Genomic DNA, 16,766 nt, shown 5'->3' on the forward strand with positions numbered 1-16,766 from the left:
CAAGCTGCGGAGGTCACCCACCTACGCCGAGTAGAATCACAGGCGGTGGGACCCAACAAAGACAGCTAAAGTCAGACTGCAGCTCGTTGGCCATCCAGGGCCCAACCTAACACCGATCACAGTGGACTGAGCCTGCAAACAGTACCAGTGAGAAATCAGCTTGGACTGCTTCCACAGACCTATCGGGAGATGTGGGTCTTGCCTAGAGCGATAGCTGAGCATCAGAGTCCGGCGGGAAGACCTGGTTCCGCGGGCGACCGCTAGAGCTCTGCAACCCTAGTGTTCCTACCTAGCCGCAAGACACTGGCCCTGCATCCCCTGAACAGAAAGCCTAGCTGGGGCTCCTGGCCTGAGCAAGGCAGGCACTCTCACATTATCAGGAGACGAGATGTGGGTGGGTCATGTTTGGAGTGTCTAATTGCTGACCTAGAGAGTTAGTGGAGCATCAGAGCCCAGCGGGAAGATCTGGTTCCGCGGGCGACCGCCAGAGATCTGCAACCCTATTGTTCCTACCCAGCCGCAAGGCACTGGCCCTGCACTCCCCAAACGAGAGGGCCTAGCCGAGGCTTCTGGCCCGAGCAAGGCAGGCACTCTCACGTTATCAGGGATGAAACATGGGTCTTGCTTGCAGTGTCTAATTGCTGACCAAGAGCGACCTTGGTCCCTCCAGGCATATAGTTCTGGGAGAGGTTGGACACCTCTACAGGATGTAAAGACAGAGCTAAAAGACAGCTACACGCCCAGAAGATCTGATCTACCTGGGGTCTTGACTACAAAGCCACAGGAAGGACAGGCAGCTGGGATCAACCTACACAACCAGAACATTTGTTTGTGGACCTTATTCTAGGTCCCAAAACTGCTGATCTGAATTACAGCAGTAAAGTCCAAACAGAAATCTACTTTGGCTGACTCAGCCTGGAGACCACGGTGCAGAGGAAAATCACCAGGAGGGAAACCTGAGCAGGTACCTGTTCCACGGAAATACTCCCTGATCCACACAGGCAAGAGCACCTGACCTATAGTCAGTCATCAATTAACCACTCTCAACCAGCGAAGGTCACTACAAAATACCTTCCAACAACAGAGCCATCAAAATGACAAGAGGACAGCAAAAGAATGCTAACAAAAACCAAAATAGTTTGGCATCTCCGGATCCCAACATTCCCAATGAAAACAACCTGGAGAACCTAACAGCAATGGATAGTCAAGAAAATGACCTCAAGTCCTTAGTAAAGAAGATGATAATGGAAGAAACAAATAAAATCTGTAAACAAATGCAGGAGGAGGCAAACAAGAGGGCTGAAGAGTTAAAAGAGTCATATAAAGAGGCACTTGAAGAATTTCGGAAAAATATAAATAACCAGATGAAGGAAATCATTACAACAGTCCAAGACATGAAGATAAAAATGGAAGCTATGATACAGGAATACACAGAAGAAAAATGTGATCAAGAGGCATCAGAGAAGAAAGCAAGCATCTCACAGGTGGCCTTATCTAACAGATTGCAAGAAATGGAAGAACGAATATCGAGACTTGAAGATACAATCGCAGAACTTGAAACAACCATCCAGGGAAATGCTAAATCTGAAAAGTTCCTGACACAGAGCATTCAAGAAATAAAAGACAGCATGAAAAGACGAAACTTGAGAATAACAGGGATTGAAGAAGGCAACCGACTCCACAGCCCAGAAAATATCTTTAATAGAATAATAGAAGAAAATTTCCCCAATTTGAAGAAAGGGTTGCATATGAGCATATAAGAGGCCTACAGAACACCAAATAGAATGGACCTGAAAAGAAAATCTTCCCGCCACACAATAATAACAACACAAAATATACAGAACAAGGAAAAATATTGAAGGTGGCAAGAGAAAAAAGCCAAGTAACATATGAAGGCAAACCTATCAGAATTACTCCTGACTTCTCAGCAGAGACCATGAAAGCCAGAAGGGCCTGGACAGAGGTTCTGCAAACCCTAAGAGAACACAGATACCAGGCAAGACTACTATATCCAGCAAAATTATCAATAACCATTGATGGAGAAGACAAGATATTCCATGACAAAAACAAATTCAAACAGTACCTAGCCACAAATCTGGCTTTACAGAAGTTACTAGAAGGAAAACTCCACCCCAATTGGTCAAACTACAACCAAAACTACTTAGGAAATAGGTAACTATACCATTTTAAAATAACAACCTCACAAAATCTCGACTGTTACAAATACCAAAAATGAAGGGATTTACCAATCACTGGACTTATCAACGTCAATGGTCTCAATTCTCCAATAAAAAGACACAGACTAATGGAGTAGATGCATAAACATGACCCAACATTCTTCTGCATTCAAGAAACACATCTTAACCACAAGGACAGACATTGCCTCAGAGTAAAAGGTTGGGGAAAAATATTCCAAGCAAATGGTCAGAAGAAACAACCTGGGGTAGCCATTCTAATATCTAATAAAATAGACTTTCAACCAAAATTAATCAAAAGAGATGAGGATGGACACTTTGTACTCGTCAAAGTTAAAGTCAACCAAGAAGACATCATGATTTTGAACATCTATGCTCCGAATACAAGGGCTCCCACATTTGTAAAAGAGTTATTAACAAAGCTTGAACCACTTATCAATACCCACACATTAATAGTGGGAGACTTCAACACCCCACTTTCACTCAAGAATAGGTCTTTGATTAAAAAACTAAGCTGGGAAATAACCTCATTAACCAATGTCATGAATCAAATGGATCTAACAGATATTTACAGAACTTTCCACCCAAACACAAAGGATTATACATTTTTCTCAGCACCCCATGGAACGTTCTCTAAAATTGATCACATAGTTGGTCATGAAGCAAACCTCAACAGATACAAGAAGACTGAAATAATACCTTGTATCTTATCAGATCACCATGGTCTAAGGCTGGACTTCAACAACAACAGATATAACAAAAAGCATACTAACACGTGGAAACTAAACAACTTTCTACTTAATGACACATGGGTCACGGAAGAAATAAGGGAAGAAATAAAAGACTTCCTGAAATTCAATGAAAATGATGGAACAACATACCCAAATTTGTGGGACACAGTGAAAGCAGTGCTAAGAGGAAAATTCATAGCACTAAGTGCCTTTAAAAAGAAAATGGAATCATCCCACATAAACAACTTAACAACACATCTGGAAGCTCTAGAAAAAAAAGAAGCAGAAAAACCCAAGAGGAGTAGACGCCTAGAAATAATCAAACTCAGGGCTGAAATCAATAAATTAGAAACAAAGAGAACAATCCAAAGAATCAACAAAACCAAGAGCTGGTTCTTTGAGAAAATTAACAAGATAGAAAAACCATTAGCCAATCTAACTAAAAGACAGAGAAACACTATCCAAATTAACAAAATCAGAAATGAAAAGGGAGACATAACAACAGACACCAAAGAATTATAAAGAATTGTAAGAACCTACTTGAAAGGCATTTATACCATAAAATTTGAAAGTTTAAGGGAAATGGACAAATTTCTCGACTGATTCCACTTGCCAAAATTAAACCAAGACCAGATAAACAAATAGCCCTATTTCACCTATAAAAATAGAAGCAACCATTGATAGTCTCCCAATCAAAAAAAAGCCCAGGGCCAGATGGTTTCAGTACAGAATTCTACCAGTCCTTCAAAGAGGAGCTAATACTGATACTATTCAAGCTATTCTGAAAGATAGAAATGGACGGAATATTACCAAATTCCTTCTATGAGGCCACAGTCACATTGATACCTAAACTTCACAAAGACCCAACAAAAAAAGAGAATTTCAGACCAATTTCTCTTATGAACATTGATGCAAAAATACTCAACAAAATACTTGCAAAGTGAATACAACAGCATATCAAAGACATCATTCACCATGACCAGGTAGGATTCATTCCATGCATGCAGGGATGGCTTAACATATGGAAATCCATCAATGTAATCCATCATATAAACAAACTGAAAGAGAAAAACCACATGATCATCTCTTTAGATGCAGAAAAAGCATTTGACAAAATCCAACACCCATTTATGTTTAAAGTTCTGGAGAGATCGGGAATACAAGGCACTTATCTAAACATAATAAAGGCTATATACAGCAAACCAACAGCCAACATTAAATTAAATGTAGAGATACTCAAGGAAATCCCTCTAAAATCGGGAACCAGACAAGGCTGCCCTCTGTCCCCATATCTCTTCAATATAGTTCTTGAAGTTCTAGCCAGAGCAATAAGACAACAAAAGGAGATCAAGGTGATCCAAATGGGAAAGGAAGAAATCAAATTATCCCTATTTTCAGATGATATGATAGTGTATATAAGTGACCCCCAAAATTCCACCAGAGAACTCCTACAGCTGATAAACATCTTCAGCAAATTGGCAGGATACAAAGTAAACTAAAAAAAGTCAGTAGCTTTCCTGTATACAAATGACAAACAGGCAGAGGAAGAAATTAGGAAAACTACTCGCTTCACGATAGCCACAAACAATATAAAATATCTAGGAGTAACTCTAACCAAGCAAGTGAAGGACTTATTCGAAAAAACTTCAAACCTCTGAAGAAAGAGATTGAAGATGACATCAGAAGATGGAGGGATTTACCTTGTTCGTGGATCGGGAGAATCAATATAGTAAAAATGGCCATCTTACCAAAAGCAATTTACAGATTCAACACAATCCCTATCAAAACACCTACAAAATAGTTTGAAGTTATTGAAAGATCAATTCTCAAATTCATATGGAGAAATAAAAAACCCAGAATAGCAAAAACAATCCTATACAATAAAAGATCCTCCAGAGGAATCTCCATACCTGATCTCAAGCTGTACTACAGAGCAACAGCAATTAAAACAGCATGGTACTGGCAAAGCAATAGGCTGGTGGATCAATGGAATCGAATTGAAGACCCAGAGATGAATCCACACACATTTGCTCACTTGATTTTTACAAAGAAGCCAAATCTATTCAATGGAAAAATGATAGCATCTCAACAAATGGTGCTGGTCTAACTGGATGTCTACATGTAGAAAATGCAATTAGACTCTTATATGTCACCATGCACAAAACTCAAGTTCAAGTGGATTAAAGACCTCAATATAAAACCAGAGACATTAATTCAGTTAGAGGAAAAAGTGGGGAAGAGCCTGGGACACATAGGCACAGGAAACAACTTCCTGAACAGTACACCAACAGCCCAAGCCTTAATGTCAACAATTAATAAATGGGACCTCGTGAGGCTGAGAAGCTTCTGTAAGGCAGGAGACACTGTCAGTAGAACAAAGCAACAGCCTACAGACTGGGAAAAGATCTTCACCAACCCTTCATCTGACAAAGGTTTAATATCCAAAATATATAAAGAACTCAATAAATTAAACACCACAAAACCAAACAACCCAATTGCGAAATGGGGCTTGGAACTTAACAGAGAATTCTCAACAGAGGAATATCAAATGGATGAGAAATACTTAAAGAAATGTTAAAGAAATGCTCGTCCTCGTTAGTCATCAGAGAAATGTAAATCAAAACGACACTGAGATTCCATCTTACACCCATCAGAATGGCTAAGATCAAAAACTCAAATGACACCACATGTTGGCAAGGATGTGGAGAGAGAGGAACATTCCTTCATTGCTGGTGGGAATGCAAACTAGTACAACCACTTTGGAAAGCTATCTAGCACTTTCTCAGAAAAATGGGAATAGTGCTTCCTCAAGACCCAGCTATCCCACTCCTTGGAATATATCCAGAAAATGCCCTACCACACAACGGGGACATATGCTCAACCATGTTCATAGCTGCTTTATTCATAATAGCCAGAACATGGAAATAGCCTAAGTGTCCCTCAGTAGAAGAATGGACTAAGAAACTGTGGTACATTTACACTATGGAATACTACTCAGCTATTAAAAACAAGGAATTCCTGAAATTTTTGGACAAATGGATTGATCTAGAAATTATCATAATGAGTGAGTTCACCCAGAAGCAAAAAGAGACAAACGGTATATACTTACTTATATCAAAACACTAGCCCAAGGGATACGTATCGTGAAAAACTTTACTTACCAAGAAAGTGGGTCAGAGGAGAGGACATCCTATTGAGACTTTAGGTGAGAGGAGCATGGAAGAATGGGGAAACAGTAGCACCCACAGGGCCCTGGAAACCTACAAGAACTTTATGACAGGCAGATCTGGGTCTTGGGGTCCTCCTCAAACTAAGGCACCAACCAAGGAGAATATAGGCAGTAAACTTCGAACCCCTACAAAGACCTAGCCGATGAACATGATATTCTCCACCGTTGAGTGGAGAGTGAGATCTGACTCTCAAATGAACTCTGGTGCCCCTTTTCTGACCACGTCCCCTGGATGGGGAGGCCTGGCGGCACTCAGAGGAAGAATAGCACGTTACCAAGAAGAGATGCGATATTCTAAGAGCATATATAGGGGGAGGAGGTCTCCCTCAATCATAGACATATGGGCGGGGAGAAGGGGGGAAGTGGGAGGGAGGAAAGAATGGGAGGAAACAGGGGAAGGGCTAACAATCGAGATGTAATATGAATAAATTAATAAAAAATGTAAAAAAAAAGAATGAGAGAAAAAAAAGACCTGAGTTTGATTGTTGGTTGTTAATTAGCTCAGATCTCATATTCCTCCCCTTTGTTGTCACAATCCTGCCTACTGGACCTTTTATGGTACCATAGTAGAATTCACCATCAGTTCAGGAAACAGAAACCCCCTGTCCACACTCTGGGGCCTTTTTTTCTGTCTCACTCATATTTAATCTGTTCAAATACTCAAGCTCTAGTTCTGAATCCACTCACAACTGATCATTGCTCATACATTATCTTTTTTAAAGACTTCTCCATTTCTAGCTTTGATTATTTCATTGACATTACTGTATTTGCCATGACTGTCTTGGCAACAACAGAAATGATAAGATAGCCATAGTTATCTTATTGACACTGAAATCCTATCATATCAAGGCTTCAATCTGGTCTCATGAACTTTTGTTAGTTATAGAGGGAGATTCCATAACCCCCTCTATTTGTACTCCAATGCCAGAGCCATGTGGCTAATGCTGCCATGATATCTACTTGCTGGGGCTAGAACAGGGCTCCCCTTTTCTATCACATCTTCACCAGCTTTTTGGTTTTTCCCCCTGAAACAGAGTTTCTCTGTTTAGCCTTGGCTGTTCTGGACTTGCTGTGTAGATCATGCTGGCCTCCAACTCACAGTGACCCACCTGCTTCAGCCTCCTAAGTGCTGGCATTAAAGACATGCACCACAAAGCCTGGCCAGCTTTCTGTTTTTGACGATTTCCTCTACTGCCTAAGCTTGCATCTCTTGGAACTTGCTCTGTAGACTGAACTTAAACTCAGAGATCTGCGTGCCTCTATCTCCAGCATGCTGGGATTAAAGTCATATACCACCATGTCTGGACCTAAGCTTTTCTTTAATTCCTTCCCCAAATGGAAGCTTAACTGGTGGGGATCTTGCTCTGAGGTTACCACTCCCATAATTCCATTTATTATATGTTATCTGTTTATCTCTTTGAACACAAGATTTAGCTCAATTCATCCTCCTTGTGCTACTTTAATTTTGATAAATACATTTTTTATTTTTTCCTTTCTAAGTTTGCATCATTCCATCAAAACGCTCTTCATAAGAGTGAACCATAAGAGTTCTTTGCTAGGCAGTTTTAAGATTTTGTTTGTGTATGCAATTAATAAAATTCTATGCACTTCAGGCTCGAGCAGAATCTTTGAAAAAGGGCAAAAAGCAGCCACATTTGTCACCAAAATAAGGAAGGAATGACGTCTGGGCCTCATACTAGACCTCTTCTCCTCTGAACCCCAGAGCCAAGCCCCCAGCATTCAAAACACCTTCAGCAGCACAGTCTTCTGTCTTCTACTAGTGTGGCCCAGTAAGCAGCCTTTAAGGCATTCTACTTCTTTTCTAACGCAAAGTCCAAAAGTCCAAATTCCTCCAAACAAAAACATATTCAGGCCTATCACAGCCACACCCCAGTGCCTGGTACCAAGGTTTGTCTTAGGGTTTCCTTGGCATAAAGAGACAGCATGATCATGGCGCCTCTTATAAAAGGAAACTTTTACCTGGGGCTGTCTTACAGTTTCAGAGGCTTAGGCCATTATCATGATGGTGGGAAGCATGGCAGGGTACAGGGAGACATGGTGCTGGAGTAGCCAAGAGGTTTACCTCTTGATCTCAGACAGCAGAGCAAGATGTGTGCCAAACAGGGTGTAGCTTCAGAGTATATGAGAGCTTAAAGCCTGAGTACACGGTGATGCATTATTACCAACGAGGCCACACCTTCTACTAATGCAACTATTTAGGTACCAGGCATTCAAATGCATAAGTGTCTGGTGCCATGCCTAGTCAAACCATCACACAAGTGTTTTATGCACTGAGCATAGAGTCCTCAGTTTCCTGAGTCTTGCTTAGGATGCTTTGATTAGGAAGATACAGCTATAAAACACTGATTCATATCTTTTATGGGTGTGCTTGTACATGCTTGGGTATTGTATGACCGTGTGTGTGTGTGTGTGTGTGTGTGTGTGTGTGTGTGTGTGTGTGTGTGTTTTAATGTGCATATGGAGTTGAAAGACAGGAAGCAAGGTCGGAAGACAGATTGCAGATAGTCGGACTCTGACAATTAAGAGCCATGACCTTATCCTCAGGTTTTCTTCTTGTGATACTGGAGATTGGCTCATGTAAAGAAAAGATGTCAGAGGGGAGATTTGTCTAATGCCATCCTAGTATTGACCACTTGATGTCACTGTCAGCAGCTGTGGATAAGTTGAGTTTGAATGAACTTTTTGAATATGCTACCTGAAGGAGAACTTTGGCATCTTCAGTCACTGTGTCAAGGAAATGAAGTTGCAAGTAAGAGTTTTTCTCGAAGTAACGACCTGTAGCAAGGAGCCCACCATTAGCTGAGGCAAATATCTCCAAATGTTTCAAAAGCTTTTCTCCTAATGTTTCATTTTTTTTAGTTTCCAACAAATAAGGAGATTTCAGGTTCCTTTTCAGTTGTTCAACAGACACTTGGGCATCCTTAGCCATGGACTCCAGGGAGTCATCATCTACTCCAAAGAGGACTCGATAGTGGTTTAAACTCTTCTTGAGCTTTCCCACATCAATGTCACTGAGCATGCCCACTACAGTAACTTCAGCCCAAACTCCAGCCTTGAAGGCTTCCAGTCTGATAGACTGCTTTATAGACTCACGCTTTCTTTCAATGGCAGCCTCTGTAATATTAGACAGGGAAAGCATAAAATCATGGTGCTTTTCAGCAAGAAGATACTTAGTCAGAAAGTCCACCAGGCCTGGAAAATCATAATCAGATGAATTGTAGTTAGAGATCAGGAAAATCTGAGGTTCAGCAATTCCATTGTCTCTAAAGACATGCAGGCAGGAGCTTCGAATCTTGTTCAGGGTCTTTTCTCTGTCAAAGGTCTGTGGTTTGCATCTCTTCTCATTTTCTGTATCTGAGTCCACCTTGGTTCTCACAAAGTAGTAACTCTTTCCCATAAATCTGACTGCTTTGGCCAGGTCTAGTACAGCTTTTGTAAAACGTGTCCCAGAAACAATAATGAAGAAGTCATACTCTTGGAATTTCACTTTCTCTAGGTAATCTTTTGGTGGAAATTTCTGGGTTCCAATACCAGGCAGGTCCCATAAAATCAAATTTTTGAAATTGGGGTGTTTGTAAGGAGTTCTCTCCATGGTTGTCTCTATCACCCCTACTTTAGCTGCACCCTCCTCCTGAAGTCCAACCCCTCTCAGGGCATTGATCAAGCTGGACTTTCCTACTCCAGACTCTCCTGTCACAGCAACATTTATTGGGGCATTATCAATATTTTTAAATGCTGCCCTGATTGCAGAGTTTGCCCCCTGAATGTTTCCTTTTTTCAGGTATAACTCAATTGACTGGATGGTTTCCTGAGGAATGATTTTGCTTTCTGCCTTATACTTCTTCAAATATTCAGCGAAGCTGGATTCCAAATCTCCGTGGTCTTCATCCTTAGGTGTGGTAGAGATGAGCTGACCCATGACTGTGTTGAAAAGGCACTGCAAGGAGGAAAGGAGAGTAAGCTGTAAGAGATTGAAGATGCTTTTGTGCTTTGCAGTGTGTTCCGGCCTCAGACTCAATTATGTTCTGACATTGGCCAGTTTCCATATACATTATGCTGGATATTTTTTTTGCCAGTAAAATATGATCTAGATTCCTCTTGATAGCAGACACCTCAGTGGAGGAATTGCCTCCATCGCACTGGACTGGGGCATGCCTGTGGGACATTTTCTTGATTGAGCACTCATATGGGAAGTCCCAGCCCAGTGTGAGTGTCAGCATCCCTGGGCAAGTGGTCCTGGGGTGTAAATTAAAGCCAGTGTTCCAAAATATGGGGAAGAAGCCAGTAAACATCATTGTCCTAATGTTCCTGCTTTCAGTTTCTATCCTGACTTTGCTTTGTGATCTCAATGTGCAATCCCTTCCCACATTTGTTTTCTCCCCAAAATTCTTTTAGTCATGATGTTTATCACAGCAACAGAAAGAAGACTAGCTCTCAATCATACTCTAATTCATGTCAAAATGAAAACTTAATTAAAGTAAGGGAATAATATAAAAATATGCATGTTTTCTTTGGCTAGCATCAACAATTATCAAAACACAAACAAGTGTGTAATGTTGGAGGAATGATCCAACCATGTAACCAGACTGGAGTATTCCATGTGAGATCCAATGTCTTCTCTACCTGTGCACACTTCCTGCAGTGTGTGCCTTAACACGGTTGGGAATTGACTAACATACATCTAGGTTCTCAAACTGAAAAGAGATAATAAGGAATGATAGTTGACATCAGTGTTTAATCTATGCCAAATCTCTAATGATAAAACTGACATAAATCCTTGTCTGTTTTGTCTTCCAAAGATGTCAGTAAGTTCAGCTACTGTATTTGGTTGAAATAATTTTTAACTTTGTTAGACAGGCTTTCCTTCTGTTTTTTTTAAATGGGATTGAAACTCAACTCCAGGAGGAATATGTAGTCGTAATAATGTAAAGCTTCTTTACCCTTAAAGTACAAGTTAAATTCTTTCTATCCAGTACAACATTTCAGGGACCTCAAGTCATCATTTAGATCCACTTTTTCTTTTAAACTTTTTATTTCATGAAAATAATCTAAATGTGCATTGCAGCTATAGATCACTTGGTAGGAAGCTTTTCCACCATGCGTAAGGCCTTGGGTTTAATCCTCAGTGCCTAATAAAGTGCATAGGGTTGCAGATTCCTACATCTCTGGCACTGAAGAAGTAGAGGTAAGAGGGTCAGGGCTTCAAGGTCTTCCTTGGTACACAGCCAGTTAGAGGCTAGCCTGGGCTACTTAAGGTAGTGTCGTAAAAGAATAAATATCAAGTCTGGCAAGATGGCTCAGCAGGTAAATGCACTTGCTGCCAGAGTTAAGGACCTGAGTTTGGTTGTTGCATATTAATCAGCGCAGCTCTCATATTTCCGTCATTCCTTCTTCACAAACCTGTGTATAAAGCCTCCCTGGCAGCACAGTGGACCTCACCATCAGTTAGGAAACAGCAAACTCCTGCTGTCACCCTGGGCCTCCTCTTTCTGTTTCACCCATTTCAAGTCAGTTTGCAAACTTAAGCTCTATTTCTACATCCAGTCACAAGTGATCGTCCCTCCAATGTTACCTTCTTCAAGATCTCAATTCTGCTTTGGTTGTATCATCAGCATTACTGCATTTCCAGAGTCTGTTCTCGTAACAACATGCACAGACCAAACAGCCAGAGGTATCCTATTGACACTGATGGTCATATAATGTAAAATCAACTCTGAGGGGCAACATAAGGATCCCCATTTCACTCAGGCAATCTTTATTAGGTAAGAGTGAGCACACTACATACACCACAGCCTTTGAGTGTTAGTGTTACACCTCTGGGGTCACTGGTGTCTGAATTCCAGCCACGTTGTTAACTGGAGTTGCCTCCTCATCTTAGGACTTTGAACTTAGAGGCTGCTACCTTGCCTTGTTGCTGTTCCCCAGGAGCCACATGGCTATTAACTTTATTACCTTTCTCTAGGCTCTGTTTTAGTCAGGCAGGATTCAGGAAAGCACACAAACTGTTCTCATCTCTTCAGTTTTCTATCTCCTTATTTCATTCCTAGCTCCAGGTTTGTGATGCAGACTCCAGTGTAATAGATGTCTGCAAGGTCTTCCCACTGAATACGAACACAGGAGATGAGAAGGCTGTTGTGACACAGCCAGCATTCCAAGGGGAAGCCTGCCTAGATGACAGCTGTCACCACACCCTGACACAGCTTATGTCCTTCACAGATGCAGAGAAGCTCCGTAGCATTCATGCTTTGCAATGAAGACAGAAAACCACAGCAAACAGGATTCTTGAACACAGATTCTCACAGCCAGCTCCAGCAGAAACAACATGCAGAGAGACCTCTACTCCACAGACCAGTGTTCTCAGGAATGTTAGGAATTAAATAGTTGACCCTGACCTAGGAAGCAAGGAGGGCCTGAGGTACAACATACTTCATAGACACTGCAGAGATACTCCATCACCTGATACATCAATTGCAACCCTCTTAGGGTGAGGAATAAGAGGCCAGCAAATTAATTGGATGTGTTTTCAAAACCAACGTCCAGATCATTTCTTAATGGTCTCTCAACTTGACTGATGAGCAAAGATCATCCACAAGGGAGTCCCGCTCACCTCTCACCAGGGTCAGCTAGCTTCCAGCCTGAGGATCCCCCTGTCTGTGCCTGTTCCTAAAAGTCTTGTTACTTCTTATCCATTTAGAGAATAGAGATGGTGAGGGTAAGAAGTTAGATCAGAGTGATCCTGTCCTCTTACCAGAAAGTCCTGTGTCCACTGGATTCACACACTGTAGTTCAGCTGCAAGAACCACTAAACTGTGCTCCAGGCTCTTGTTCACTGAAATCCACACCTGCTTCCTTTGCAGGACTTAAATACTCTGTAACTTCTTCTACTCCTCGCTACGTGTGTGTTGGCCAATCATAGAAGAGCATGGATAAGGTTGTTTTTCAAATCATCTGCATTTCCAAGAAGCAGAAAGTGAAAATAAAGGTATCAGCTATCTTTAATCTTACTAACCTTTCATTTCTTGGCAGAAAAAGCCAGAGTCCTAAAACAATAAAGTACGTCCTACGTGAGGACGGGAAACTGAAGGAGAACATGGAGAAGCAGCTTAGTAACTAGGTTGAAACATAGCACTGAAAGATAATCTTCCTGATCCCTGACTCCACAAATGCATACTGAACTGAAGTCACACAACCCACTGTCAGGGGTCATGTGCAGATACCAACCAATGTTAGTCTTTTAAAAAATTTTTTATTTTTATTAATTTATTCTTGTTACATCTAAATGGTTATCCCATCCCTTGTATCCTTCCGTCTTCCCTCCATCCAATTTCCCCTTATTCTCCTCTTCTATGACTGTTCCTGAGGGGGATTACCTCCCCCTGTATATGCTTATAGGGTATCAAGTCTCTTCTTGGTAACCCGCTGTCCTTCCTCTGAGTGCCACCAGGTCTCCCCCTCCAGGGGACATGGTCAAATGTGAGGCACCAGAGTACGTGAGAAAGTCATATCCTACTCTCCACTCAACTGTGGAGAATGTTCTGACCATTGGCTAGATCTGGGTAGGGGTTTAAAGTTTACCGCCTGTATTGTCCTTGGCTGGTGCCTTAGTTTGAGCGGGACCCCTGGGCCCAAATCTGCCTATCATAATGTTCTTCTTGTAGGTTTCTAGCACCCTCTGGATCCTTCTACTTTGCTTTTCACCCATGCTTCTCTTATCTAGAGTCCCCTCTGTCCCAGTTTCCTGGTAAGTGAAGGTTTTCGTGGGACATCCCCCTTGGGCTAATATGCAGATATAAGTGAGTATATACCATTTGAGCCTTTCTGCTTCTGGGTGAACTCACTCATTATGATCATTTCTAGCTCAATCCCCAATTTTAGTCTTCCCCAAGACTAACCTGTCTCACCCCACTGGCAACAGCCTCATTTTCTCACAAGATTCTAGTTCCTTAATTCTTGTCATTCCTACTTGCTCTAAGCTAGTGGTATTTGGTCTGGTTTTAGTTTGACAGGTCTTAACCTGCTGTCACAACCACTGTGAGTTCATATGTGGATCTGCCCTGCTGTGTTCAGAAGACACTGTTTCCTTGTAGTCATCCACCACCCCTGGCTCTTGTAGTCTTTTCACTTCCTCTTCCACACCACTCCTGAGCCTTGATGTAGAAGTATTCATGTTACACCAGTGACTAGACATTCCCCAGTGTCTTTATTCTCTGTATCATGACCCTCATGGGTATCTGTACTGACTATCATCTACTGAAAATACAAGCATTCCTAGTAATAGTTGAATGATTCTTTAACCTATGGGCATAATGACAAGTCATAATAGTACGATTTTATGAGGTAGCTTAATATTATGTCCATTTTACAGGAAAATAACAGTACTTCTCACATAGGCTATATGATCTGTCCAGGCTTAAGTTCTCAGAGAAGTGAATTCATGCCCGGGAGAGGATCCAAAGACTCTTCTGCCCCCGCGTTCTGTGAACAATTGTCAATATTCAAGAAGTCTATATATCCATGTCTGTGAGAGACTAAAAGGTAACTAATTATTTCAATATGCATGTGTGTTTTGTCTGTCTGTTTGCCTATGTCTCACTTGTGTGCCTGGTAATCTTAGAGGCAAGAAAAGGGCATTGGATGTCCTGGGACAAGAGTTACAGACAGCTATGATCTGGGTGGTGGAAATCAAACTTAGGTTCTCTGGAAGAGGAGCCAATGCTCTAAAGTGCTGAGCCACTTTTCCATCCCTGAGTATGTTTCTTGATTGACAATTGATGTGGGAGGCTCAGCCAGAGCAAAGACAGACATTAACACCTCACCACTAGTTCCTGGAACAGCAAACTCCTGCTGTCACCCTGGGGCCTCCTTCTTCTGTCTCCCCCATATCAACTCAGTGTGCAGACTCAAGCTCTATTTCCAAATCCACTCACAAGTGATCAGTCACTCTGCCTACATTATCTTCTTCAAGAGTTCCTCAATCCCAGCTTTGACATGACTAGGCCTCAGAAGGGGAGCCCTCCTCCCGTGTCATCTGACCTCAGCCTATCAAGTCTCATCTGGACCTCCTGTATCCTCTTCCTTGGTGTCCTGGCGAGGCTGTCCCCCAGGGGGGAGGTGTGAACATGATTCTTAAGCACAGATTTCCACAAATCAATTGGATATATTTTACCAAAACCAGTATCAAGATCATTTCCCTTAGGTCTACCTCAATGTGAATAATTGGCTACAACCATCCACAAGCCAGTCCCGCCCACCTCCCACCAAAGCCCCCTAGCTCCCAGGCTGAGGATCCCCACTGTCTGGCTCTGTCCCTAAATGTCTTGTTTCCTATCAGCTCTTGAGAGAAAAGAGATGGTGAGGTTAGAAGTTAGATCAGAGTGCTCCTGCCCACTTACCAGAAAGTCCTGTGTCCACTGGATTCACACACTGTAGTTCAGCTGCAGGAACCACTGCACTGCACCCCAGGCTCTTCACTGACACCCACCCCTGCTGTGTCTGTGGAAAGCAGCAGGTTCAGGTCAGTTCAGCAGGACTTACCCTTTGGGCTTCGCCCCTCCCCTCTCAGTGTGTGCTGGCCAATCAGGGAGGAGCACAGCTGCTTTAGCAATCCCCTGCATTTCCAAGAAGAGGAAAGTGAAAATAAAACAGCTGTTTCCCATTCTATTAACACTTTAGTTCCTGGCAGAAGAACTACACAGTCCTGAATAACAACTGGGAGGGAGTCTTGGACACCGAGGGTGAATCATGGAGAAGCAGCTAACTAACTAGGCTGGACCCAACCCTGGAAAGATAATCTTCCTGATCCCTGACTGAACTGCAATGCAGTTCAGCCTGAACTGAAGTCACACAACAGATCGTTTGGGCTCCTGTGCAGATGTCAGTTCATCATCACCCAAGACACAATCTATTTCCTCACAATTGTAGATTCATGTTCCTTAATTCTTATCATTGTCAACTCCCCTGGCAATGCAGGGATTTGGTCGGGCTTGAGCTTGACAGGTTTTACACATGATGTTACTGAGTTCATACATGCAGATGCCCTGCTGTGTGCAAAAGACAGTTTCACTGTTATCATCTGCTGACGCTGCCTCCTACTGTCTTTTCACCCCCTCTCCCACAACCACCCCTGTGACTTTGGGGGAAAATATTTTTCATTTAGGGCTGGATTTCCTCAGTGTCTTATTCTTTTTATTTTAGCCAGCTATGGGTCTATGCATTTATTATCACCACTGCAAATATGAACATCCAAAATAAAGGTTGACAGATGCTTTAATCTATTGGAAAAATAATAAATTATTAGGAGCTGGGTTAATATTACATCCATTTAACAGGATAATAATAGTAATTTTCTCCTAGGATCTATGATGTGCTCAGCCTTAAGTTCTTCCCTAGATATGGGCTTCATTTTGTAGAGAAGCGATTAAATCTAATCAGGAAGCAATTGATTACACCAATGACCTTCTGGCTACTATCCCACTGGTGGGTATGTCTTCTCTGGCCAGTCATTACTGTAGCTCGCTGAGTTCACAGCTGGGCATGATTAATGGTTACTTTTATTCTTTGGTGGTGTAGATAGAACCTTTTATTTCTCTG

At 42.0% G+C, this 16,766-nt stretch overlaps 1 protein-coding gene across 1 annotated transcript in view; it reads right to left on the reverse strand.

Moving 5' to 3' along the window:
- LOC311595809 (uncharacterized protein) overlaps positions 1-15,955 on the reverse strand; it is a 50,650-nt gene extending 34,695 nt beyond the window's left edge. The window contains exons 1-3 of the mRNA XM_084778767.1: positions 15,569-15,955; positions 12,925-13,124; positions 8,872-10,113 (exon numbers count right to left, since the gene is read on the reverse strand). Coding sequence (XP_084634893.1) covers positions 8,872-10,095 — 1,224 coding nt within the window. The 5' untranslated portion in view covers positions 10,096-10,113; positions 12,925-13,124; positions 15,569-15,955. The remainder of the gene's footprint in view (positions 1-8,871; positions 10,114-12,924; positions 13,125-15,568) is intronic.
- Positions 15,956-16,766: the final 811 nt, after the last annotated feature.

Source organism: Acomys minous (assembly GCF_964271855.1).
Source record: "Acomys minous genome assembly, chromosome: 4".
Classification (NCBI taxonomy): domain Eukaryota; kingdom Metazoa; phylum Chordata; class Mammalia; order Rodentia; family Muridae; genus Acomys; species Acomys minous.